We start from the raw sequence: 26,307 nt of genomic DNA on the forward strand, positions 1-26,307 counted from the left end.
GACTTTTACCAAAGATGGAGCGTTTGTATCCAACGCAAGTAATGAAATTTCGGTGATTTATATTATATCAGAGAAAGCAGCGAGTGTGCTTCTATTCAGGCGAAGTGCTCCGAACTGTTGAAGTGGCATTATCGTCTGGGTCATCTTAACGGGGCTGATTTATCAAAATTGGTAAGAGATGGCATAGTTCCTGTCTCTGATATTGGCGAGGTGAAGCAACTGATACAGTGCGAAGTGTGTATATTAGGCAAAATGTCTGCGTTACCGTTCAATAGAGGCAGAGTGCCTTGTTCAGAACCAATGAGAATTATACATTCTGATGTTGTGGGACCGTTCAGAGAAGAATCCATTGGACGAGCTCGATATTTTGTCACCTTTATAGATGATTGTACAAGGTGGTGCGAAATATACTTACTAAGGCAGAAGTCTGACGTTTTCGAAGCATTCAAGATGTACCAAAGTTTCATGGAAAGACAGACTGGGTTTAAAATTAAATTCTTGCAGTCCAATAATGGACGTGAGTATCTAAATAATAATTTTGATAAGTATCTTTCAGAATGTGGCATAGCTCGTCGGCTAAGTGTTCCCAGGACGCCTGAACAGAATGGAGTCGCAGAACGAATGAATAGAACACTGCTGGACATGTCTAGATTTTTGTTATTGCAGTCTGGCCTCAGTCATACTTTTTGGTCAGAAGCTGTGGCATCTGCTTGCCATATAAGAAACAGATGTCCATCCCGAACATTAGGTGGGAAATCGCCTTATGAATGCCTAAATAAGGTAAAGCCAAGTGTTAAACACTTCAAGTCGTTTGGATCAAAGGTAATGGTGCTTGATAAAATACCAGATAAAAATAAGCTGGCGCTTAGATGTCAAGTAGGTGTGTTTGTTGGGTATCCCAGAGAAACAAAGGGTTATCGTGTGTGAATACCGAAAGCGCATAAAGTCATATGTGCACGTGATGTCCGGTTTGTTAGCGAACATCAACTGATTTCGAATCCAATAAATGAAGCTAGTGATCTGCTGCTACCACTTAAAATCCCTGAAGAGAATTACAGTAATTGTCGTAAATTTGTAGATTTTTCTCATTCTCAAACCGATGAAAACGGAATTAGCGAACCAACAGCAGTTGCGGATTGTGAATTAGAAGAAATTCGGAGAGCGCCAGGTAGGCCAAAACTGATGCGAATGGGAAATAGAGGAAGACCGCGAAAAGTGTTTCGTAGTCGTCTTAATTCAGAGCCATCACAGAAAACGGCACATCCAGAGAGCGACAACGATAGTGCAGGAGACGATGTTGTGTTTGCTGGCATGGCTGAGGTTAGCTTACAAGATGCTTTAAATGGGCCTGAGAGTGATGAATGGCGCGACGGGTTGGAATGTGAAGTAATTAATATTATTAAAAATGACACATGGGATATTGTTCCGGTTGATCACAACAAAAATATAGTGGGATGCCGTTTTGTTTTGACAAATAAGTATGGGTCAGACGGTAAGATCGAGCGACGCAAAGCGCGTCTTGTAGCCAAAGGGTACGGTCAAAAATATGGTATAAATTATACTGGCACTTATGCTCCAGTAGCACGTTTAGAATCGATTCGGTTATTACTCGCATTGTCGGCTCATTTTAATCTCACTATCTGGCAGTTTGATGTTGTAAGCGCATATCTGAATGGAACGTTGAACGAAAAGTGCTCATGAAGGTACCAGACATGCTATATGATATTTTGCAACGAATAACAATGAAATTTGATAAAAATTGCGACGTTGGCATTAAAGCATCAAAAATGATAAAAGAACTAAACGAAGGAGGTAATGCGTGTCGACTTAAGAAAGCTCTGTATGGACTTAAGCAAGCTGGTAGGCAGTGGTATGCCAAACTTAAATCGAAGTTGATAAGTATGGGGTTAAAGGCCACAGAAAATGAATCGTGTTTATTTTATGGTTATTTTGAGAATAACTTAGTTTTACTCCTTGTATATGTAGACGATCTACTTATTGTGTCACGTGAAGTGAATATTATTCACAAATTAAAGCAACAACTTTTGAAATATTTTGACATTAAGGACCTTGGTAGAACAAATTATTGTCTTGGACTAGAGATTAAACAAATGGATGGTAAGATTACTTTAAAGCAAAGTGGCTACATTAAAGCATTACTAAGGAGATTTGGAATGAGTGAGTGCAACCCGGTTGCTACACCTTCAGAGTTAAAGATAAATTTATTTGAAAATAATTCAAATGATAAACTCTGTCCATATCGTGAATTAATTGGAACTCTAATGTATATGTCCATCGCATCAAGGCCAGACATAGCGAACACCGTGTCAAGACTAGCGCAGTTTGTCACGAATCCATTGAAATGTCATTGGAATGCTGCCAAACGTATTTTAAGGTATCTTGCCGGTACTGCCAATAGAAGCTTGCTGCATCAAAAATCCGATTTACAGCTAGTTGGGTACGCTGATGCTGATATGGGAGGCTGCACAACTGATCGCCATTCCTACACGGGATTCGTTTTCTTGCTCAGCGGTGCTGCGATTAGCTGGAAGTCACAAAAACAACGCACAGTCGCTCTTTCGACCACAGAAGCTTAATATGTGAGCTTGGCGGAATCAGCAAAAGAAGCAGTGTATTTACGTAGTCTCCTAAATGAGATTGGTTTACAAAAACTCGCTGATGTAATAATTTATTTGGGTAAACAGAGGTGCGCAGTGTTTGGCTAATGATCCCGTTTTTCATGCGCGTACCAAGCAAACATCATTTGTTGCATTAGCGCAGGGTTATTTTCATTGAGGCACATATCTTCTCAAGAGATGACTGCGGATGTGATGACGAAACCATTGACGCGAGCAAGCCACGACAGATGTCTTAACGGACTTGGTTTGTCCACCGAATGACCTGCATATTGAAGGGGCGTGTTGAAGATAGTCGTTTACCTAACACTATTCATGTCATTACATTATTTACGTCATTACATTCTTTACATACTGTCATTCTGACATTTACATGTATAAGTATATAAGTATTAGTTATTACTTTGTTCTTTATTTCTTCTTGTAATATAACATTTTCTTCTGGATTAAAACCTCGTGGAGTGAACATCAACTTTTAGTTTGTCTCTAAATTTATACATAATTATCTCTGCAATCCTATCAGTAACTATGTATGTTACATAACATACCTAAATCAAAATGAATTTTTGAATGTTTTATTTAAGTTTGTATCTATGCACGTATGTACACTGTATATGCAATACCTTTTTTTATGTTCTCATTGAAACGCAATAAGTGATAACTTTTTTTTTCAATTCACGCAATTTCCGACTGGGATGCTCATGCGGAGCAGTTCGCTTGTGCTCACCAACACAGTCACAGTTTAACTTTTGCCGACCACTGCCCAGTTAGAACAGTGCCGGTCATGTTACCTAGTGACATGCCGGTAACGCGGGCCGGTTTAATTGTCACACTTTCCTATCACGTTCTTAAGGGCGAATCAAAAAACCTCCCAAAACTTTTGTATACATGTGATTTTTTATCACCTTCTTGAGCACACATTTTCTGCTACAATAAAACTATATCCTCGCTACTCACACTTTAGTTAAATTTAAGGCAAACGGGGAAAACTGGTTCCAGGGAAGCGCGACGCTGCATGCTATACTAGCCTAGTGGTTAAACGCACGGCTTGGTATTCCGTGAGACTCGAGTTCGAATCTCAAAATAAAAGATTTTTTATTTTTTTTTTATAATTTTTTTAATTTTTAATTTTTTTTCAAATTATTTTTAACCAAAATTACATTAAAGTTTAAATTAAAATAAATATTTCATTATTAATTCAATTCCTGCTTTGCAATGCTATCTTAAAATCTAGTATGTATTAAAATAATTTTTTTTAATAATATCAGAAATACATATAACTTTTTATTAAATATTTAAAGGGTTCACTCCTCAGTTTTCCTCTTCCTATAAATTCTTTGTTTGTGCCTATGGTGGCTCATTTCAATGGCTTTTCGAACTTGTTTTTCGAACATTGCCAATCCATACGTTATGAATGAATCTATAAAAAAACATAATGAAAATTACAAATTAAAACAAATAATTGTAAGTAAAATTAAATAAAAAACAGAATTTACCGTATAAAATGTTGGAAACCAGCAGGAATTTGGAGAGAGGTTGCTTCCCACCCCTACCGTCCCAGTTACATAAATAAAGAAGTTCATCAGTGTACAGACTTCGCAACACATCATGTACACTATCTGAAGTACCTTTTATCCTCAAAACGAATTGTTTCTGTAAATAAAAATAGTTTGTAAAAACTGAATTGTTTATTGAAAAAAGTTTATATATTACTTACCGTTGTAGCAGCAAATTCGTCGCATTTCAATTTTTCGTCCATTTCCAAAGCTGCAGCAAGCGTATTTAATGGTAGGGTGGAAGCAATTTCGGTTTGAACGTTGTCGACATCTTCACCAGTCATTCGGCATACCGATTGATGAATTTTGCGGATGAGGACCTTGCATTCACGAACCGTTTTTTGCTGCGCCATTTCATCACTTTTGTGAATAATCTGAAAAAGAAACAAAGAGACATGTAGAGAAAAATAATAATGTATGCATATAGATTTTTGAATAATCTAAGACCATCTATTCCTATATCAAGTACAATGCTATCTTTTATTTCAAGGTGAGGAAATGAATTTTTCTCAAAATAATTTTGAATTCCTCTATATAAAAACGCTCCACTTGGAATGGTTTCAATATTAACCTTTTTTCTACTTGTACCTAATAGACTTTTTGCTGTTAAGGGCAAATCCACTAAACCTATTTTTCGCAAGGTTTGAAACAAATCAGTCACTGTATTGTGGTACACTCTATTGCGTAAAGCCCAAGCTTTTATTTCTTTGCATTTATCATTTTTCACTACAATATTCACATTGTCACTATTACTATCAATGGTATCTTGGCTATCATAATCATTTAAAGATATATCTACGGAGCTCAATTCTTCCACATTTGAGTCACTATCAGAATTCACATTAATACTACATATTTTGGAAATTTGGAGGCACTGACATTAAAAGCCTTTTTTTCTCGGCTCATGCAAGCACTAAATGTATTTTTTTAATATTAAAATTTACTCCGTTTACTCACCTTTTCAAATTATATATGTACCACTTTTATAATCACGTTTTTAATCACTTTTTTCATAAAATATAACCAAATTTAATTAGAATACAAATTTTTCACAATTTAACACGCGTGCCGAATTTCTTTTTCTTTGAATTCGAATTTTCGCAACGAATAAACGAATGTAAACAATCATGTTATCATGTTGTATACTTTTACATGCATCGTTTTCCACAAACAGTGGCAAGTCCGAAATCAGTTTGTCTTTTTTGTTTTGTTTTTATAGAAAAGATGTTGTGTGAAGAGCTTGTAATATAAAACAATCAAAAGGCACAGCGGATAGACTCTTTACGCAATTAAATGATTTGTGAGGGTGTGTTAGTAATAAGTAAAAATTGTGTAAATGTGTGGGAGTTTCGGTCAAGCAGGTTTTGCTGGGTGGTTTAAACCTACTTATGTATGTTAAAAATGCATTGATCTCTTCAACGAGCTCTCAATTGCACAAAAATACGTACATTCATGTCAAAGTATTAGGGTGTGCCTAAATATTAACACAAGGACGGAAAAAGTTTTAATAAATTAAAAGTGCTGATTTGATAAAAATAAATTGTCTAAATAATAAATAAATAAAATCAAAGACATTTTCAAACTTAAAACTAAAATATAAAATATATATTATTATTTGCAAATAAATAGAAACGGTAATAATAACACGATATAACATACTCGTTTTTACCAACCTAAATCAAAATTCAAAACTCTATTTACCTAAAAGAGTATTCGGTTTTAAGAAATATTGCTTATTCAAATCAATCGCACTGAGAGAAAAAAAAAACCAAAATGGCTAATAACGAAAAAAATCAAAATACACCTGTAGGAGCTAACCGCTCAAAACAGGTTTTTAAATTTATTTCAGAAAGTGACAGTTTCACAAGGTACTGCACTAGATTTGCCTCCTCACCGATTCACGAAAACTCTGAATCGTTATTAGAAGTTAAAGGCCAAAATCTTACAAATTTTTGGACTCGCCTCCAAACGGCTCATGACGCCATTGTAGATTCTGACGATTCAGATCTACCACAAAATTTTGTATTATCTGCTACCGCAATATACTAAAACTGCTTAGACCAGTATGAAGAAACAAAAGCTATGATCTCCGATCAATTAAAGCTAATTAAAGCAACTGCACCTACTCAAAAGGCAAGTTCAGGCATCCACCTCGAGTTGCCCGCATGTGACACAGAAACCTTCTATGGAGGTTATGAGGAATGGCCGTCCTTCCGGGACATGTTTACAGCCGTTTACATCAACCATCCTCAATTATCACCTGTGCAAAAATTGTATCACCTCAGATACAAAACTAAAGGTCAAGCAGGCGAAATAGTCAAACAGTTCGCTCTTAATGATGATAATTTCAATTTGGCTTGGGAAGCTCTAAAAGCGAGATATAAAAATGAAGGAATACTGGTCGATAAACAAGTAACGACACTAATGAACTTGCCAAAAGTTAAGAAAGGAACAAGTGTTGAATTCATCAAACTAGAATCCACTGTTTCAAATTGCTTGTCGATTCTATCGACACTAAATATTCCCACAGACAGCTGGGACCCAATTCTGGTAAACATTTGCACCGCCGTATTACCAGAAAAGTCGTTACTTCTATGGGAGCAATCGCTCTCATCACGAAAAAAGTGCCCAACGTGGCAACAAATGAAAGATTTTCTCACCACCCAAAATGAAATTGCGGAAAGGTTAGAAGAAAAAATAATCAAAACTAAGAACATTAAACACGACCAAAATATAAGCTTAAATAGACCCCAAGTTAGTAACAAAAACAATTTAAACAAAAGCTTTTACAAAACACAAACGTTTACATCCGAACAAAGAATACAAACGTCATGCGACCTATGTAAAAGAGGGCATAAACTTATATCTTGCGAGAAGTTTAAAAGCTTAAAAGTTAACGAACGAAATAATTTTTTCAGATCAAAAAGACTTTGCACAAATTGCCTGTCACATGCGCATACTGCAAAAGCAAATTTAAATGCTTATATTGTCATAAAAGACACCATACAATGCTGCATTATAGCACATATCCCCTATCACACCAAAAAAGGGCGCATACAAAACAAACCACGGGTTTAATTGCAAAAGCAAATCCCGAAACCCAAAATTGTAATAATTGCCAAGAGACACCATGTTGCTCAAAGGCACAAAAAATTTCAAACACTGCACAGCGAAATACAAAGTGGCCTAGTTGCAGAACCAGTTTCCACTACACCAACTCAAGTTGAGGACAAATACCTGAATTCAAAATTAAGGAAATTGCAAAAGTTAAGGAAACTTCCAATAACAAAAAAAATTATAAAAGATCAGTATTGTGAGCACTTCTCTAAAGCCACAACTACTTGATCAAATAATGGCCGGTACGTCGTACGACTACCACTAGAGCCACAATTTTCCAATACTCCACAAATTGGTATAAAAAACAAAATAACAAAATCAGAGTTACCTCTGACAGTTTCTAAGTATATTAAAACACATACAAATTTTCGGCCCCGCAGGATGGCTTTCACCAATAATGAAAAAAAAACCAATTCTGAACCAATCCTAGAGCGGTGGCGGGCTACTCAACGCCGAATTAATGCATACGCAATAAGACATAAACTATAACACAGTTGAGTCCAAAATGTCGAAAAATCGACACCTATAATACAATATAGGACAAATCAAAATTAACGTTAAGGGATCACTATGTTCCCCATGCGATACTGTGACGCACCTGGATTTACAAAAAAGCAAAGGTCGCTCTTATCGCATCTACATAAGCGCTCCTCATATTGGTAATTATGGGAATCTGCTATACAAAGCATCAAATTAATTATGAAGAATTCTCTACTCCACGAACCGAAGCCGTTATCCATTCACGGCCATTCTCTCGCAAGATCCCTCTAATTTCATAGTCCTAACTCCAGGGCTAAGGAGTTCCCATTCTGGCCATATCTGAGCCAGGCGTAAATAATAAGCCTTCATTAAAGAAATTGTCAATTACTGCCAATAAAAATATATATAAACGAGTTTAAAAATAATACAAGTCGTCAAGTCATAAAATATGAAGGGAATTTCAATATGACCCGTTCATACATATTGAAGTTACTTATTTCAAACACCAATTCTCGCCGAAATACATTGAACATCATATATGTAATACTAGGCAAAAAATTTGCCTAGGGGGCCCAGTATGTTTAAATGACTTAATCATCTCCCCGCATGTATACCCCACTCTACCTGGGAAAAACTGACGCACCCTAGCAAGACAGCTTAATACACCACATCCGATGGCACCATACACTTACATCACCACACCACACCAACACAACTCACCACGCCTGTACCCACTCAACAAAAGGAATGGACATCGGGATGAGACTTACAATTCGTTTTTAAACCATTCGAGCAACACGTTCGCTCATACACTTCGCCGCGTCACGCTAATCTCCTCCAATTTAAAAAAGTAAACCACGATCCGTGTCCACTCGATCACAAGCAGTGATAAATCGTTCCCGGAATTGGAGTGTCGCCGCCTCGCCCGTCGATATCATTCTTAATTAGTTTATACATATGTATAATAAAATCAATAAATTTAAATAAACTTGTTGAAAATCCCAACGTGTACAAAATTAAACAGACATTTTTATTTCATTTAACTCAGTGGTGAGTGCTCCCCAATATATCCAATATACATTTAAATAAGCCCATTACACACTTGGATTCGATGTCTAGAATTTGTTCTGAATCTTTCATATAGACTTCATTTTAAAAAATGGCAATTTCGAAATGCTGAGGACAAATTACTAATGAAACAAAGAAAAAGTGAAATTCAACAACAATTCTGGGAGAAAATGGGTCTTCATGTCCATAAGCCGAAACGTAACGGAAATGGATCAACAAACGACGGTAATACGGCGCGAACAGTATTTTCAAATCTGGAATTATTTGCTTCAATAACAAACGTTAACATCGAGTTTTTAAAACACTTACAAGTCATACTAATAGCAATTTTTTTTGTTTTAATTTTGAGTTAAGTGTCGAAAACTTGAAGAGTTTCTGTTATAGAACTGCCGAAATATATTTTCAATATTACGAATGGTACCCAATGTCAGCTACGTTGCATAAAATTTTAGCACATTCTTCACATATAGTACAAGGCTCAATCGTGCCTCTTGGATGCGCTAGAGAAAGTGCTTCTGAGGCGAGAAACAAATTTTATAGAAAGGATCGCATTGAGCATGCACGAAAAGACTCTAGAGAACACAATGCGCTGATGATCTGATGTTTTTAACAGAGCCATGGATTCTTCTGACCCATTCTTATCCAGTATTTGTCTAAGGAACCGTCATTCAGCAAAAAAAAATTTGCAACTTCCAAGAGAAGTTATTTCTCTTTTAAAGATTCCAGATGTTCCTGAATATCAATTGCCGACTACGTCAAATGCTATCGCAAATGAAAATTTTTCTGATTTCGAATGGGAGGCAGAGGATCTATCTCTTTTTAATATAGAGTTAGAAGTTGATGAAACAGGGGACAATTTTGAAGTAAGAGTTATTTATAATATACTAACTTTTATAAAATTTAATGTTCTCTTTTTAGTGGAATGAAATCTTGATGGCATTGGAAGCACAAATTAATTTGTAAGCCGATCACTAGCAAAAGAAGACTTATTTAATTTCATGGTTTTATGTTAATAATTTTATTAGTAAATAAATGTTATTTCTAGCAAAATGCTCCATTATCCAAGGACCGTGTTTTCTATTAACTCTCCCACCGCTAAGCTTACTTTTCCGGTCAATGCAAGTGGGCATTATAATAATTTTAACGTGGTAAACAATATAGTTACTAGAAGTGGGCGTGGTTAGGGCGGATCGACTTGAGATTTTTATCGAAGAGTAAGATGCCCATCGTAGTCACCTGTACTGAATTTTGAAGATCTAGCTGCTTCCTGTGATTTCTTGCCTCAAAAACCATTCATTTGACCCATAGTGCAATGTCGAAATAATCATATCAGGGTTAATGCATTTAGAATTTCCCAAATGAAATAAAATGCAGATAATGTAGTTATCTCATTTCTTGTAAACGAGTGCGAAGGAGAAAACGTAAGTGTAATAGTGCTAAAAGAATATCCCAGAAAGGGAAACTAAAAACGTGGGAAAAGCGTGTCAATTGCTAATTCTAAGAGCCAGGGGAAAGTAAGTACAAGAATTTGTAAATTATAAATATATTTTAAAACAATTAATTAATTCCAATATAGCAGTACAGATACCTAAATTGAAAAAAGGTAAGGAAAAGTTAGAAAATCTTAATAAAATCATTTAATTAATCCTTATATCTCTCACACAACGAAAGAGAGTGTTCAAAGTGTACGGACGTGTTTATTTAATTTGCTCCGTGAATTCAGTCTTTACAAAAAAATAATAATAATCAAGCAGAAAGTAAACCAAAAAAAAAAAACAATTTACTAAATTGTAAACAAACATAAAGAACAGTGCACACAAAATAACAATAATAAACATAATTAAATAGTGCACGAATCAAAAAGTGAAAACAAAAAAATCAAAGAAAGAGAAATGACCACTGGCAATAAAAAGTGATCATTGTGGCGATTAGCTGAAAAGGAAACGAAGCAAAGGACGCAGTCAGCAGAAGCAGCAGAAAACAACAATCGGGCAACAACAAATGCACTGCTAGCAACCAGTCTGCAGGTGCCAGCAAGCGTGAGTTATGTTATTACGTTCCTTCGTTAATTGCACCAAATAAAACACTTTATCTTCTTGAAGGTTACACCAATAATGATCTTTATTTTTAAATTAATTTAACATGAAGGTAAGTAAGTAAAAGAAATTTGATGAGTCAAGAAAAATACAGTAAAAATTAAAACAATAATAATTGTATAAATGTTGGTAAACAGGAAGTAAGTATTAATTAGTACACAATTGTTGCAATGTTTTGTTCTGCTGACTTTAATATTTTAAAATTAAAGGGAAAAATTATTATTAGTAATTTATGAATATGGATACAATTTAGTTTGTAAGAAAATAATGTTTTATATTGCTGACTTAAACTATTTAAAATTCAAATGAAAATTTTATAATGATTTCTTGTTGTTGTTTTATTGGTATAAAGTAAATGATTTATTGTTGTTGTTTTATTGGTGTCTTCTGGGTTTTGGTGGGGTTTGATGTGACTATATAACTCCTCCCTCCTTAGAGTAGAGTGATGGCCACAACGAAGTTGGTGGAGACAGAGCGGCTTCAGTGGGCTTAGGATAATACCGAATTCTGGGGTTTTTCCATAACAGAGTTACACAAGTGATAGTTAAGGTGATGAGTATCAATGTTGTTATCGTTATTATGTTTCTCCTCAGACGGACATGCCTCCGCCTTCGTAGATCCTACACGAGATCCAGGCGTAGAGGAGCCGCAACTCAAGAAGCCGATCAATACAAATTAGCAAAGAAGGAGCTAAAGCATGCCATCGACGACAGCAAAAAGAAAAAATGGGAGGAACTACGCGAGGATATAAATAGAAACCCCTGGGGACTCGGGTATAAAATAGTGATGAAGAAACTCGGCGCTCGAGCAAAGCCACCTGATCTAACCGCTGCCAAAATGGATAACATTGTGAACGCACTATTCCCCACACACGAAACAAGGGCTAGGGACCCAGAACACATCCTAAGACCGACGCAAATCCCCCGGTTTACCCTTGAGGAGCTGCAACTAGCCACTGCAAAGCTCAAGGCCAACAAATCCCCCGGACCGGACGGGATCCCATCAGAAATTCTCAAAATAATCGCTACAGAGCGCCCAGGAGTACTACTGAACATGTACAACGCCTGCCTTGAAGCCGGAATATTCCCTGAACCCTGGAAAAAGCAACGGCTGGTTCTAATCAGTAAGGGAAAAGGAGACCCCAACTCGCCATCAGCATACCGTCCTCTATGTATGCTTGACACAGCGGGAAAGCTATACGAAACCCTGCTTAAACCCAGACTTGAAGCGGCTATCAACGAAGCTGGAGGACTGTCCCCTAGACAATATGGCTTTAGACCCGGCAGATCGACCATAGGAGCAATAAAATGCGTCATCGAAAGCGTAGAAGTCGCACAACGTAGATGGCATAAATACAAAAGAATAGTGTTGCTGGCGACTCTAGATGTCCGAAACGCCTTCAACAGCGCTAGATGGGTAGATATGATCGACGCTCTCGAGAAAAGCTTTAAGGTACCCGACTACCTCAGGGCCGTGGTGCGGAGCTACCTTAGCAACAGGAAGCTGCTATATGAAACTAAAGAGGGAACACGACAGATAGCGGTCACGTCAGGAGCAGCACAAGGATCCATCCTCGGACCAGACTTATGGAACATTAGCTATGACGCTATATTAAAACTAGAAATGCCAGATGAATCGTATTTAATAGGCTACGCCGACGACATTGCAGCAGTAATCACAGCAAGGGACACAGAAGAAGCGCGAAGAAAGCTGAACCAGGTCATGATACGGACCCAAGCATGGCTCGACTCACACAGCCTCCAGCTCGCTACGGAAAAAACAGAGCTACTGCTGCTAACAAATAAGCACATACCTCTCGAAGTAACCATGCATACGACTACGGATATTCTTAGGACAAAAAAGCAGTTAATTACCTAGGCGTAAGACTGGACCCCAGACTAACCTTCTGGGTACAAATCCAGCACGCCGCAGGAAAGGCAGCGAAGATCACCTCTCAACTGAGCCGACTAATGGCCAACATAGGAGGCCCCAGTCAAAAAAAGAGAAAGCTCCTAATGTCGACAACAATCAGCGTTTTATTATACGGAGCTGAGATATGGGCAGATGTACTTAAAAAGAAAAACCGGCGTAAGGTAGCGGCCAGAGTGCACCGCACAGCAGCCCTCAGAGTTGCATCAGCCTACCGAACAGTGTCCGGCGAGGCAATATTAGTTATAAGCGGAAATGCCCCAATTGACCTTCTAGCACACGAAAGGAAAAAGCTGTGGGAGCTAAAGCAGTCATCCGATAACAACAAAAGCGCAATAGAACAAATAAAGAAAGAAACATTAATAACATGGCAACAAAGATGGGACACCGAAAGTCGCGGCAGATGGACGGCCAGGCTTATAAAAGATCTAGACTCATGGACAGGCCGAAAATTCGGAGAGGTAGATTTTTACACAACCCAGCTGTTATCCGGTCACGGGTACTTCAAAAAGTACCTCCACAGAATGGGAAAAGTCGAAGAGCCGTCATGCCTATATAACGACGCGACAGAAGACGACGCTGAACATACATTCTTCGAATGTGCGCGCTGGCAAGGAGAACGCACCGCTGTAGAGGACCTGGTTGGCCCAATAAACGCGGACAATTTAGTCAGCGTTATGTTGGAAAGTGAAGAAAACTGGGGCATCATCAAGAAATTCGCTGCACTCTTGCTACGCAGCAAAAAGCGGGACCTGGACGCAGGTGCGCAGATGTAAATCTCTCAATGAGAAAAATGGAACGCCACCCTGAAGTAATGCAAACGCGGTCCCAGGGTGGGCGACGGTTCCTTAGAGGGGGGGGTTTTAGTGACCTGCAAGTGGCACATACCGCTGCTGTGACGATAGCACCGACGATGCGGAAGGCATTTTCCACCCCCTCGCCCGCAAAAAAAAAAAAAAAAAAAAAAAAAAAAAAAAAAAATTATGTTTCTCCTTTGAATTGCATCCTTTTTTAATCTCGTAATATCATTTTTGTTGATGAAACTGTAATCTTTGATCTTCTCTAGGCTTAAAGTCTCTGTTATTGTTGTTATATGCACTTTCTCTAGATTTGGTGGTGCTACGAAGATTGTGTCCCAATGGACTGAAGGGTTGTCTTTATATGTTGTTCCCGCTATCGTGACGGAACAATTCGTGTAGTGGAGAAAGGAGGCTCCTTCAATTGTGAAGTTTTGCCCACAATCAGAGGCTATCGGTAGCCCCTTTGCGTTGATAATCATTATATAATTATCTTCCGGTTGGAATATATTCGATGTGGGCCCCACATCGTTCACAGGACATATTGGTGTTTTATTATTCAAGATTCTAGCGATACAAGTTGAATTATTGGTGCTTTCGAAGTCATTTGACCTCTTGCAGTAATACACGTTCTCAATTTTTGGGCAAATCTCTGTTAAGTATTGGAGCTCGTGGTTATTGTAACATACGTATGGTTTTGTTTTAATTACTTTCGTATTATTCATAGGAAGAGGAATGAGATGAAAAAGCGAATTCGTACTTTAAACCAAATTTGGAAGTTTTATATTAATAATTAGGTTGCTATTATTATAATATGCTTGGAGTTCCAGAAGTTCGTAAAGGTGTCCGTCCGAAACTAAGTCAATATTCTGGGACTTAAAATGGTGTCTTATTTCATCCATCATCTAGATGAAGAATAAGCTTTGATAGCATTTTGATAGCTTTGCGAGCATTACGGCTTATATTGTGTCAGAGATATGGTTCAATAATAAATCTATATTATAATCAAGCTGATTCATGTATTGGATTTCTAATAGCGCATTGTCTTCTTTTAGAATATGAATAGTTTTTTTTGTTGAGAGTTTTTCTAAAAATTTTGTAATGCTTTCCTGATTGTTATTCATATGCTCTGTCAAATTTTTAAATTGTATATTCAAACTTTTTTGATTTTCCTCTATTATTTTTGAATTTAATGTTGTGTCCTGGAGTTCTTATATTTGTTTATTTATAGTCATAGCGTCATTTGCGTCCATGTTCCCAGTTACATATTTTATTACAGAGCCTAAGCCGTTGAATAGTCCTCGTTTTGTACGTTTATATAGATTTAATGTCTGTAGTTTGTTTTCGAGTCCCTTAAGTTTCAGCTTACAAATTTTAGCAGCATCTTTTAGAAGGCTATTTTTTCAAATTTGTCTACGATAGTAATTAATTTTGAAGTTTGCGAATTATAATTGTCCAAGTCTATTATATGAATGAAATTGAAATAACTTTCAATCGTTCTCGCGTGTCCAATCTTCAGGGAAATTGTTTTCCATTTGAAAAGTATTTTGAATATATCAGTTGAATAGTTCTGAAAGTGGTTTCATCGGAGAAGATGGCAGTTAGTTTACCTGAGGGTATAAATTTTTTAAAAATCTCAACTATTGTGTCTTCAGAAAATTCTTTTTCTCTTATAGTTCTACGTTGTTTGTTTCTAAAGATGGTTTCACCAGTCATACTGGGCTTTTTGTCAGATCTTTCTAATAAAAGTTGCAAGTTGAATTCATTTAAAGGTTTTTCTGAAATTGGTATGACATCATTCACTTTTTCTTTACATGAATGTATTGTAGACAGTTCTTCCGAATCATACAAATTTATATCAGCGGTTTTATCATGGTCTAATTTTATCCTGCTCAATGCATCTGCGTTACTGTTCAATTTTCCTTTTTTTGTATACGATCTCGTAGTCATACTCTTCCAACTTCAGGCGCCATCTCACCAATTTCGAATTGGGCTCCTTGAGATTCATTAGCCATGTAAGTGGTCTGTGGTCAATAAATATTTTAAATTTACGACCGAAGAGATATGGGCGGAAATATTTGGTTGCCCACACTATGGCTAAAAGCTCTTTCTCAATAGTGGAATATTTAATCTCACTCTCAGAAAGAGTCCTACTTGCGTAGCAAATAGGTATGTCACTACCTATGTGACCTTGAGAAAGGACTGCTCCAAGCGCAATGTTACTTGCGTCTGTTGTGAGTAAAAATGGCTTTGTGAAATCAGGGTATTGCAGTATTGGATCGTTTATTATAATGTTCTTGCATGTTTCGAAAGCTTCTAGGTATCTGGCGTTTAGTGTTATGCTTCTGCCCTTTTTTAAGCATTCTGTCATTGGTTTTGCAAGTCTTGCCAAGTTCGGGATAAACTTCCTATAATAACTAAGTAGGCCTATTTTTTGGATTTTATTTCACGATTAGTACGTGGTATTGGAAATTTCTGGATAGGTTCTATTTTTGTCGGATAACTACATGTCCTAAAAAGCAATTTCTTTTCGCATAAACTCTGATTTGTCCATCTGGACCTTAAAATTTGAACATCTTAGACTTTTTTAGATTCTCAATATGTTCCTGGAGGGACGAAGAAAATATAATAATGTCATCTAAATACACTAGACAGATTTTTCCAACCAAATCATTTAGGACATTATCCATAACCCTCTGGAAAGTTGAGGGTGCGTTTTTTAAGCCAAAAGGCATTCTTACGTATTCGTAGTGACCCCCTTCCACAGTAAAGGCTGTTTTTGATATGTCCCGTGGATCCATTTCAATTTGATGGAAGCCACTTGCTAAGTCCAAAGTCGAAAAGTAAAGGCATTTGCCCAGTTTATCCAAGATCTCAGATATGTTTGGGAGTGGGTACCTGTCCGAGACGGTTTTCTAGTTCAACTTCCTGTAGTCAATAACCAGTCTCAATTTCGTCTTCTCCGATGCGTCCGTCTTTTTTTGAACAGTCCATACTGGAGAGCTTCATGGGGAAAAACTCGGCCTAATAATCCCTTGCTCCAACATCTCTGATATCTGTGTCCGAACTTCCTCTTTGTGAACGAAAGGATACCTGTAAGACCTAGTATGGATAGGAATATCGTCCGTCGTCCTAATTCTGTGTTTTATTTCATTTGCAAACGTCAACTTTTCATCCTCTCTATAAAAGATATCACTATATTTAGTACATAGTTTCAAAAGTTTATGCTTTTCTTCGCCATTCAGGTGTTCCATTCGAAGTAAGTCAGATAAATTTGCAATTCTTTCACTGTTTGATTTGCAATGCATATTAAAGTTATTAAGTTCGACGAAGTTTTCTGAATCATACGGACTTGTTTTCAGGGGTTGCTCTAGGAAAATTGGTCATTCCCCGTGGGATTAACTACTTCTATTGTACTAAACCAGTCTTTCGCAACGTATATGCCTGGAGAAATAAATAAGCCGTTGTCCAAAGTTATTGTATTTATCATAATATCTCCTTCCTTAGAATCAATTGGCTGTTTTACGATTTGTTTCGAATTTACCTCTATTGTGAATTTATCAGAGGAAAAATTTGGTTTCATTTTAAGAGGTATTGTAATACTATTTGTAACTAGCTGACCCGGCGAACTTCGCACCGCCTAATTATTGGAGGTGAACAGTTGGGTGCCCAACTAACTGGGAATCACACACCTCTGTATTTAAGTTTATGAGTCACTTAAACTCGCGATTGATGTTATTAAATAAAACGCATTTTTTATCTAATAGGAAAAACGTTATAATTTATTTTTAACACAAATCCGGGTTACAATACATGCCAAACTTAATTAAATGAAATAAGTGCGGGATCGATGCGAAATGAAGAGATGTTGAAATAGGAAGGATCACGGCTGATCCAAAGTAATGTGGAAGCGTTTTGAACGTTGTATCGAGAAAATTGTATGTTTAAACTTCTGAGGCTATGTGGAGCTTAGGCCCGTAGACGAATCGAAAGTATCTGCCCGGGTGTGTATAACGAAGTGTGTATTTAAATGTGTCTGCTTTCTGGTTTTCATCCTTTTTGATGAGTTGTGTTGTCGTGTTCTCAGCTGTGGTGAAGTAAACTGTCTTATTAGGGTGCGCTAGTTTTTCCCGGATAGAGTGGGTGGACGCTTAACTCATTTAAACATCCTGGGCCCCCTAGGCGAATATTTTGCCTAGTATAACGCTTTTATGCTGTTGCATGTATGTATTTCGGCGTACTGCTGGTGGAGTAGCCGAGGGCGCTAAACACATGCTATAAATGTTGGTTTTATACATAGTATTTGGTATGGTATGTACCATATTAGCTTTTATATGCATACAATAAGAAAATAGAATTTTGAGGATTTCTGAGTTTGTATCTACTAGTTATTATATTTGCGGTTGTTTCTTTGATCGATTTATTATTTGTGGTTTTATTTTTATTTGAATTTTTTAGTTTGCTTTTCTTCATTATTATGAAATATAGCGACGCCACGTCTGACTCAGATATGGCCAGAGTGCGTGCTCCTTAGCTTTGAGGTTTGAGCTGTGAAATAAGAGGGGTCTTGCGAGAGAGTGGCCGGTAATTGCTTTATTTAGAATTACAACCTTTAGGTGGGATGTTCAAGTTATTCAGCAGATTCCCACCCACTACCCTTATGTGGAGCGCTTATGTAGAGACGATAAGAGCGACCTCTGATTTTGTTAGTTTTTTATTTATTCTATTTGAGAATTTATGAAAAATGTCGATTTTCCGACTTTTTTATACAACTGTGTTATATCTTATGTTTTTATGTATGCACTAATTTGTCGTTTAGTAGCCCGCCACCGCTCTAGGATTTTTTCAGAATTGTTTTTTTTTTTCATTATTGGCGAAAGCCATCCTGCGGGGCTGAACAGTTGTATGTGCTTTTAATAATTCGGACTGTCAGAGGTAAATCTGACCTTGTTTTTTATACCAGTTTGTGGAGTATTGGAGAATTGTGTCTCTAGTGGTAGTCGTACGACGGACCGGCCATTATTTGATTGAGTAGTTATGGGGGGAAGTTTCCTTAACTTTTGACATTTCCTTAATTGTGAATTAAGGTACTTGTTTTTATTATACTCAACTTGAGTTGGTATGGTGGTTACTAGTTCTGTAACTAGTCCATTTTGTGTTTCGCAGTGCAGCGTTTGAGATTTGTGTGCCTTTGAGCAGCATGGTGTCTCTTGGCAATTTTTCGAATTTTGGGTTTCGTAATTTGCTTTTGCAATTAAACCCGTGGTTCTTGTTTTATAAGCGCTTTTTTGGGGTGAGATGGAATATGTGCTGTAATCAAGCATTGAGTGGTGTCTTTTTTGACAATATAAACATTTAAATTTGCTTTTGCAATTTGTACATGTATGCGCATGTGACAGACAATTTGTGCAAAGTCTTTTTGACCTTACAAACTTATTTCGTTCATTAACTTTTAAGTTTTTAAACTTCTCGCAAGATATAAGTTTATGCCCTCTTTTACATAGTTCGCATGACGTTTGTTTTCTTTGTTCGGATGTGAACGTTAGTGTTTTGTAAAAGCTTTTGTTTAAATTTTTGTTGCTTCTAGCTTGGGGTCTATTTAAGCTACCATTTTGGTCGTGTTTAATGTTCTTAGTTTTGATTATTTTTTCGTCTAACCTTTCCGCAATTTCATATTGGGTGGTGAGAAAATCTTTCATTTGTTGCCACGTTGGGCATTTTTTTCGTGATGACAGCGATTGCTCCCATAGAAGTAACGACTTTTCTGGTAATGCGGCGGTGCAAATGTTTACCAGGATTGGGTCCCAGCTGTCTGTGGGAATATTTAGTGTCGATAGAATCGACAAGCAATTTGAAACAGTGGATTCTAGTTTGATGAAATCTACACTTGTTCCTTTCTTAATTTTTGGCAAGTTCATTAGTGTCGTTACTTGCTTATCGACCAGTATTCTGTCGTTTTCATATCTAGCTTTTAGAGCTTCCCAAGCCAAATTGAAATTGTCGTCATTTAATGCGAACTGTTTGACTATTTCGCCTGCTTGACCTTTAGTTTTGTATCTGAGGTGATACAATTTTTGCGCAGGTGATAATTGAGGATGGTTTATGTACACGGCCGTAAACATGTCCCGGAAGGACGGCCATTCTTCATAACCTCCGTAAAAGGTTTCTGTGTCACATGCGGGCAACTCGAGGTAGATGCCTGAACTTGCCTCTTGACTGTCTATTTGTGGCAGCTCTACTCTACTGTGGGGAGTAGGTGCAATTGCTTTTATTAGCTTTAATTGATCGGAGATCATAGCTTTCATTTCTTCATACTGGTCTAAGCAGTTTTCGTAAATATCGTAAGCCGATGATTTAAAATTTTGAGGTAGATCTGTATTGTCAGAATCAACTATGGCATCATGAGCCGCTTGGAGGCGAGTTTTCATGAATCACTGGAAGAGTCTGACGAAAATCACCTGACAACAGTATCATAGCTCCACCAAAAATGTTTTGGTTATCACGTAAATCTTTTAACGTCCTATCTAGTGCCTCCAGCGACCTCTTGTGGGCCATTGTGCATTCGTCCCAAATTATCAATTTGCATACTTGGAGAGTCTTCGCCATAACGCTATTTTTGGCAATGTTGCAAACTGGCGTTTCTTTGATATGCATGTTTAATGGTAATTTTAAGGCTGAATGTGCAGTTCGTCCGCCTTCTAATAAAGTTGCTGCTATTCCAGATGAAGCCAACGCTAGGGCTACCTCATTTTGCGATCGGATCTTTGCTAATAGCAATGAAATTAGGAACGTTTTCCCAGTACCCCCAGGAGAATCAAGAAAGTAAATCCCCCCAGACCCACTGTTTACAGCTTGTGTTAAACGATCGTACGCAATCCTTTGTTCTTCGTTCAATTGCGGAACAGTTGTGCGAACTGCTTCGGTCATAGCTTGAGTATCGTACTGGAGTTCTCTTTGCAACTCATGGTTTAATGCATCTTGCATAGCACGATTGGGTGCTGTGAGGCCCAAACACGACAATACTTTATTTGCCATCAACAAACACATATCTTCTATTATGATCAATGTGTCATTGTAAATCTCTGCCGTAATTTCCAATGTAAAATTCAAAGTTTCACAACGCACGCGATGCAACACATCCTCAGACATGTCATCCCTATATTTCACTCACAAATCATTCGGATTTGAGGGGAAACATGTCGATATTATAATCGCAAACAGTGTGCGAATTTGATGCGGCGATGAAGATATCACGGAATCCTTGAGCATATCATCCCAATGCGAATCGTTTTCAAGCAACCGTAATAATTGACACGCCTCACGGTAAGTCGCACACAGATGTCCATCAACTGTTCGCAATTGTTGAAAAGATGTCGGACCAGGAACATTCACCAATAACAATCTAAGATAATAACATTCATCGTTATTAGGATGTACTGTATATATACGGCCTATAGCATCTGTGGCAAATACATTTTCATATCCTTCAAGTGGTGTTCCTTGTTTACGACGCTGAAAAGACTTTGATGATGCGTTCCATGTGTAGTAGCGCGGCATATCAGCATTCAGCAAAGTGCGAGCGAATTGATCAGTTGCACAAATTGAGAAGAAACCTGTCAATGTGGTCACAGGTGGACGTGCCGCTCTATCCACAGCGTTGTTTGGGTTGAAATACACTCGTTGTCCATTTTCTAAATGAACTGCCAAATGCAATACAGTGGGATGTCTTTCATGAATTGCAAACGAAAATATGCGCCAAATAACCTCATTGCTGCTTACATAGCGCCCATCTGATAGTGAGACACTTTATCATATGTGTTTGTTACTGCGAACATGGCCATGTCGCTACCTTTGTTAACATATTTACATATGTACTTTATGGATTTCACAGAGTTACAAAATTCCACGTTGATGTGAGCTTCAAAAGTATTGGACAATATTGTCTCCATGAAAATCTTGTCCTTTTATCTTGACATCTACAGATCGTCCACCGTCCTCAACTGATCGCCGACGATACAATGGGTAACCATCGATTCCCGAGATGGTTTCAGCAAGCAAGTTTCTCGGGTACCGTTTGGAGCACTTGCCGTCGATCATACAGGGTGAGCTGTTGTTGAAAACTCCGCAAGGTCCATGTATCATGTGTTTAGTTACTATCGTATGCAATTTTGGGTCAACCGTTTCATCAGGAATTTCGGCTGAAATAATGGAATCAATTTCTTCTGGCCTTATTTTGTCAACCAACCAGACTAATATATGAGAATGTGGCAAACCACACTTTTGCCACTCAACAGAGTACATCCAACAACGTACTTGGCCATACACACGATGCTTTGTAATGAAATTCATTAAAGATTTTAATTTTTGCTTGTAAACTCTGGCTGTGATGTCATGCCTATCAAGTGGTGTTTGGTTGTGTAGCAGTTCTTTTTTTATTTCAATCCATTGTGGGTTACAGGTGAATGTAATAAATAGGTCTGGACGGCCATACTTTCGAACATAAGACATCGCATCTTGAGCGTACTCGTGCATGTGGCGCGGGCTTCCGATGTAAGTGGCCGGTAAAATTGTCATTCTTCCTACATTATTTACATTGCCGTCAGCATTGATTGCATCGCGAAGATGAATGTACTCTTCAGATCGAAGCTGCTGTTGGTTAAGACGGATGTATGTCAATCTTTCAGTCTCAATTTTGACGTACATGTCCACTGCATACTGATGAAAGAGCCGTTGACACATCAAAATGTGATTTACTTCACCTTCACGGATCATGAGTCTGTATGCATAATAATTCATGGCACTGACTTTTTTGTGTGTATCAGCACCTGGAAGTACATATGATAAAAAAATACATTTATATATTGAACATATAAAATATTTTATTTTGTATAATCTAATTACCTGTTGTTGGATTAACCATTTTGATATTAAAATGGTACCCATCTTCTCCCTGCCAGAAAATTAATGGGTATTGTAAAGCATCATAAGCTCTATGCGTTTCATATACACGTTTCAATTCATTGTTCCGGCGATGAAGTACAATATCTCTTGATTGCAAATTCTCTCCAACAACGACAATAGCCACTTCATCTATTGTCGGTGAATTAAACCTCCTTGCATGCTCTCCAGCAGGTGTTTTGTCGGCTCTTATTACAATATTATGGCTGTCTGATGGCATCCGATCCAGTGCCATTTTGAACATCTTCACTAATTCATTATTCTCGTGAAGAAATGTTTGCAGTTGTTGGACAATGATTCGCTTGACGGTTGGATTATGACCACAACGTGTATCAACTTCCACATCTTGATTGCCCATAAAATAAATTTGCAAAAATTTATGATCTGCATCTGGCACTGGCAGCATTGCCCCCAGTAGGTGATGAATTTGTCCTTGTATCTGTAATTGTTTAAGAACTGGTTAAATTAATTGTGATACAAATACAAATTAGAATTTCACTAAAACAATTATGGTATACTACCTTGAAAGTAGGCATGAACCCGTCTTGTACTATATGCGTTGCACCAAACGATGTCATTTGGAAGCAATTATTATATTTTTGGATGTTAGCCAAGAAGTGTTTAGACTCACTTTCCATCCCATTAACTAATGAGTGTAACGGTTCAGGTGGTGGAACCAATTGAGGCAATTGTACATTGCCACCAGCACAACATAATCCTGCAGGTTCACTACTGTACTTTAATGCTTTACAATGTTGACAAATGATTGACATTTCTCCAATCGTCACAGATTTGTCGGCACTATAATCAAATTCCGGATCGTAGGAAAATGCTCCTCGTTCGAGGTTTACAGGAGCATTGCGTCTGCGGAATCGATTAAATTCGTTATCCCGTGCTCGCTGCTGTTGTGATCGATGTGCACGAACTCGTTCCATTCTCCCCCTATCCACTTGATAGTTATTTACTCTTGAACGTAATTCTCCCATACTTGTACGACTGTTATCATTATCAGCATCTCGCTGGTCATTAGTGCGGTTGGAGCGTAAAGTAGCTCGTTGCACATTTACACGACTTCGACGACCTATGTCAGGTCGTTTTCTTTTCCTCGGCATTGTAAGCAGCGAGAAGAAAATCACTTTTAGCAGTATTTCAATATTTCTCCAATTAAATGTTTCTTTTTTTAACATGAGATGACAAAACCAAGGATGTTAAAGTAGGAGCGCAGCAAAAAGTCTCTAAATTTATGGACAATTGTGCATTTTCCATGAGATGACAAAACAATGGAACGTTCGGATACACTTATTACTTACCTATTACTTTCTTATTTCTCCAATTAAATGTTTCTTTTTTTTAACATGAGATGACAAAACCAAGGATGTTAAAGTAGGAGCGCAGCAAAAAGTCTATAAATTATGTACAAAACAATGGAACGTTCGGATACACTTATTACTTTCTTATTTCTCCAATTAAATGTTTCTTTTTTTTAACATGAGATGACAAAACCAAGGATGTTAAAGTAGGAGCGCAGCAAAAAGTCTCTAAATTTATGGACAAAACAATGTAACGTTCGGATACACGTGCTTTTTACATGAGATGACAAAACAATGGAACGTTCGGATACACTTATTACAGGGCATCTCGACAGGATAGAATTTATAGAATACTAACTGTTATTGCCATTGCCAAATCTGTATGTGGGCATTTGCTATCATGATATAATCATTTGCGCAAAAGCGTAGGGTAGGTAGGTTCGAGATGATGTAGCGTATGCTTTGAGCTCTTGAAAAATTTATTTTATCATTTGCGAAATGTCGTCGGGTAGGTAGCTGATGTAGGGCACGTTTTGAGCTCTTGAACTCCTTAAATCTTTTGTGTGGAACATAAAAAAAGGATAAATATCCTTTTGTTTACAAATGTATTTTTGGAAAAAATAAGATAAAAACAACGGATAAAGATCCTTTTTTTACAAATGTATTTCTGGGAAAAATAAGAATTTATATTTTTGGACTACTATATAATAATTGTGGCATAACTTTTATATACCAATTAAAATAATAAATGTAAAATGAGAAATGATATTTTGATTTATGCTTGTATAAGTTTATTAAATTTAAGACTTCCCAACCCAATTTGCATAATATTTCTATAAATTAACAATATTATACTAAATATTAAATGTTATTTTGAAAATGTACTTTATTTTTATAATATAACACAACCGTCTTAACTCGCTCTTCTAATTTTCATATTACCAAAATTAAAATGCCGTCGGCATATGTGGAAATGGGATATGTTGTCTCTTCGAAATTTTCATATAAATGAAAACTGCGCTGTTAAACTGCTGAAGAGACAGCTTCTAGCTTACGATATATGGCAAACTATGTAGTATTCTATATCTAGTAAGCAATGAGCAATGTGGAGTCTGCACAGGCAGAGATGCCCCGTTATTATAATAAAAGTATTTTTGAGAGTTGGTAACACTGTAAGGTTGGCACCATCAAACATGTCAACATATTAATTATATTTATATATGTATTTTGAAATTTGAAATTGAAAATTAAATACACGATGTTATGAGCAAAGTTGATATTATGTTGGCGATTCAAAAGTCTTGTTTTAATGCGTTCTTCAATTCGAGTGGAACTGAAAGTACAAATACCGTTAAATGTTTGACAGCAAGGTCAACTTTTATATGGAAAAATGGAATTGTCGTTTTACTCTATCTTACTCGTAATTTTTCCTTATTTGCTCACCGTTTAGACCTACCCCGGACTACGACAAACATTTTAAAACCAAAGTAATCAGACTAGCGAACAACAATTCATTTTTATTTATATAGATAGATAGATATATCCACAGCATATACATATATATATGTATATACAGTGGCAAGCAAAAATGAGTGCATGTTTGAAAATTCTATTTTCAATATCTGTAACTTCCTCAATATTAAATCAAATTCAACCAAATTTTCAGCATTAATTATTTCTTTTGTACTTAAAAAAATGACTTTTGTAAAAAAGTTAAACTAAAACAAAAAAATTGACTTACGGTCAAAAACTTAAAATTTGAGCAATGCACTCAGTTTTGCACATTATGAAATCTTCGTATAAATTGAGCATATACTCAATAATTCTCCATAAGTAGTCTAATTAGCCGTTACCTTTTGACATATTGAGTGCTTATGTGTATATATAAGAGTTCTGCTTATCAGTTTAGTGGGCTTTGTTTATTTGTGAAGACAAATTTATTAAAAATGCGCAAAATTTCAGAATCATTTGAAGATAGTGTAGTGGTAATGCTAAAAAACAATGCATCTTCACGCACTATTGCAAAAAACTTAAAAATAAGTCGAAAAACTGTAATGGCTCTAAAAAAAAGAAGATTAGTTGTTGTTCAATCCAATTTCGGTGGCCGCCCAAAACTGCTTACAGATGCGGATTCTCGTGGAATGGCACAAAATTTAAACAAGTAAGGAAGGGCTAAGTTCGGGTGTCACCGAACATTTTATACTCTCGCATGATAAAGTGATAATCGAGATTTCATTATACGTCATTTACATGTTTTTCAAATACCGTATTTTTGTAAAGTTTTATTCCGCTATCATCATTGGTTCCTAATGTAAGTATATACTCGTATTATACAGAGAAGGCATCAGATGGAATTCAAA

The 26,307-nt window shown here is 36.9% G+C and overlaps 2 protein-coding genes across 2 annotated transcripts; both read right to left on the reverse strand.

Moving 5' to 3' along the window:
* Window positions 1–3,805: 3,805 nt before the first annotated feature.
* On the reverse strand, window positions 3,806–5,559 carry LOC126766405 (uncharacterized). The gene is made up of 4 exons (XM_050484199.1): window positions 5,150–5,559; window positions 4,354–4,566; window positions 4,133–4,289; window positions 3,806–4,056 (listed from the first exon to the last, which is right to left on the reverse strand). The coding sequence occupies exons 2-4, from the start codon at window positions 4,543–4,545 to the stop codon at window positions 3,941–3,943; spliced, it is 465 nt and encodes a 154-aa protein (XP_050340156.1). The 5' UTR covers window positions 4,546–4,566; window positions 5,150–5,559; the 3' UTR covers window positions 3,806–3,940.
* Window positions 5,560–21,599: 16,040 nt separating this feature from the next.
* On the reverse strand, window positions 21,600–23,267 carry LOC126766406 (uncharacterized). Its single transcript, XM_050484200.1, has 2 exons — window positions 22,581–23,267; window positions 21,600–22,504 (listed from the first exon to the last, which is right to left on the reverse strand). Exons 1-2 carry the CDS (start codon window positions 23,041–23,043, stop codon window positions 21,600–21,602), a joined length of 1,368 nt encoding a protein of 455 aa, XP_050340157.1. The 5' UTR covers window positions 23,044–23,267.
* Between the last annotated feature and the right edge of the window lie 3,040 nt (window positions 23,268–26,307).

This window comes from Bactrocera neohumeralis, unplaced genomic scaffold (genome assembly GCF_024586455.1).
Source record: "Bactrocera neohumeralis isolate Rockhampton unplaced genomic scaffold, APGP_CSIRO_Bneo_wtdbg2-racon-allhic-juicebox.fasta_v2 ctg1020, whole genome shotgun sequence".
In the NCBI taxonomy this organism is placed as follows: domain Eukaryota; kingdom Metazoa; phylum Arthropoda; class Insecta; order Diptera; family Tephritidae; genus Bactrocera; species Bactrocera neohumeralis.

What these genes read in the sequence shown, in the direction of transcription:
- LOC126766405 (XM_050484199.1), bottom strand. Translation starts at nt 4,545, where the DNA reads ATGGCGCAGCAAAAAACGGTTCGTGAATGCAAGGTCCTCATCCGCAAA. An exon ending in ACGAATTTGCTGCTACAACG is followed by an intron (nt 4,290 to 4,353) that starts GTAAGTAATATA and finishes TTTTATTTACAG; the next exon opens with AAACAATTCGTTTTGAGGAT. An exon ending in GGTTTCCAACATTTTATACG is followed by an intron (nt 4,057 to 4,132) that starts GTAAATTCTGTT and finishes GTTTTTTTATAG; the next exon opens with ATTCATTCATAACGTATGGA.
- LOC126766406 (XM_050484200.1), bottom strand. Translation starts at nt 23,043, where the DNA reads ATGCTGCCAGTGCCAGATGCAGATCATAAATTTTTGCAAATTTATTTT. An exon ending in AATGGTTAATCCAACAACAG is followed by an intron (nt 22,505 to 22,580) that starts GTAATTAGATTA and finishes ATGTACTTCCAG; the next exon opens with GTGCTGATACACACAAAAAA.